This window comes from Galeopterus variegatus, unplaced genomic scaffold, assembly GCF_000696425.1.
Source record: "Galeopterus variegatus unplaced genomic scaffold, G_variegatus-3.0.2 Scaffold4045, whole genome shotgun sequence".
Lineage (NCBI taxonomy): Eukaryota > Metazoa > Chordata > Mammalia > Dermoptera > Cynocephalidae > Galeopterus > Galeopterus variegatus.
The window spans coordinates 2,321-3,683 of NW_007730156.1; the positions used below are offsets into that span (position 1 = coordinate 2,321).

The following is a 1,363-nucleotide window of genomic DNA, read 5'->3' on the forward strand; positions in this document are numbered from 1 at the left end:
GATGAACAGGGGTCTCCGCGCGACTGCTGGTATGGCCGGCCTGCACCCTGTGGGCTGTGCTGCCTTAAAGTGGCATTTGTGTGAGGGCTGCTTTGCAATGTAGTCATGTGATTTCAGACTATGGATTTCGTGCTGCTTTCTTTTGCTCACTGTTGTTCACATGCTTGGTTCTTCATTATGCACTTGATAAACAGTTTACATCTGAAGTAAACCAGAAACGTGTTCGTCTCACTTAATGGTGACTAGCTCGAGGCATCTTGGTTTCCAGCATACTGGGGCTCAAACAGGACAGTTTTTTTTTTTTTTTTTAATTTGGATTTTATTTATAACACATCAGTAGTGATTTTTTTTTAATATTAGTCTTCCAATGGTGATTTCATTAAATGTCTATCTACTTAACTAGAACTGGTCTTGGTAGGAACATTGTTAATGTTCTTCCTGTTACCTACAGGTAAGTGTTGTCGCATTTGATAGAAATAGATTTTTATTCCGTGGTTCATAAGTGTGGAAGTAATCTGTCGGCGCTTCTAAAATGGCTAGATATTTTTCTTCAAGGCTTATTATTTCAGGTACTATATTATGAACAGTGATGAAAGTCAATGATAGTAACAATACAGCAACAATAAGAATGTCTAGAATGTCAAAGCAAAACTTAATCATGTCAAAAAGACACTCGCTTTTAATACTGCTGCAATGGAAGTTGTCTGTTCAGTTATTAAATGAGTGCGTCTATGCATCAGTTTCACAACGTCCCTGAAATTGTATTCAAACGTTTTGAGTTGCTGCATTTTGGGGGAGATTGTACAAAGCCTCAGATACCCAAAGGAATCCTGTGACCCAATCGAAAAATAAGAACCAAGGAGTTAAAACATGTAAGCCACACCTTTTCTTGTCAAAACAACAGGCTCTCTACATAAAGCCTGCAGATACACACTAGTAGGAAATATTCTAGAATAATTAAATGGTGTTACGGTAATGAAACATTTTATATAGGTATAGAATATACCAACTTGAATGCTTTTAGATGTATCAGTTTGCAACAGGTCTGTGAAGTTTATTTGGTAGAAATTTGTAATGAATAGATGGTTACCTTCTGTTTTTTCTTGTACTGTAAAATCTCCTTCTACTGCATAACAGAAAATAAAAATTATATTTTTCTCCCTTTGAGATCTAACTGAAATATAAAATACTTATGTTTGGTATGATGTTTCATGGTGTAAGAAATATAAATAGTCCCTGAAAGGCCCAGTTTCTAGATATTCAAGTATGAAATAACATGATTGATGGTTTTCTGTCGTTCAGAAAATGAGGAAAGAAACGTAAAATTATTTTACTTATATCTGGAAACACCAAAAAAAAAAAA

At 35.1% G+C, this 1,363-nt stretch overlaps 1 protein-coding gene across 2 annotated transcripts in view; it reads left to right on the plus strand.

The window, feature by feature from the left end:
* Positions 1-1,363, plus strand: part of GUCY1A3 (guanylate cyclase 1, soluble, alpha 3) — a 61,862-nt gene that overhangs the window by 2,008 nt on the left and 58,491 nt on the right. The window contains exon 1 of one of the 2 annotated variants that reach the window (XM_008586612.1): positions 423-451. The exons of the other annotated variant lie outside the window; for it this stretch is intronic. Coding sequence (XP_008584834.1) covers positions 430-451 — 22 coding nt within the window. The 5' untranslated portion in view covers positions 423-429. Of the gene's footprint in view, positions 1-422; positions 452-1,363 lie in introns of those variants that run through there. 2 annotated transcript variants of the gene reach the window in all.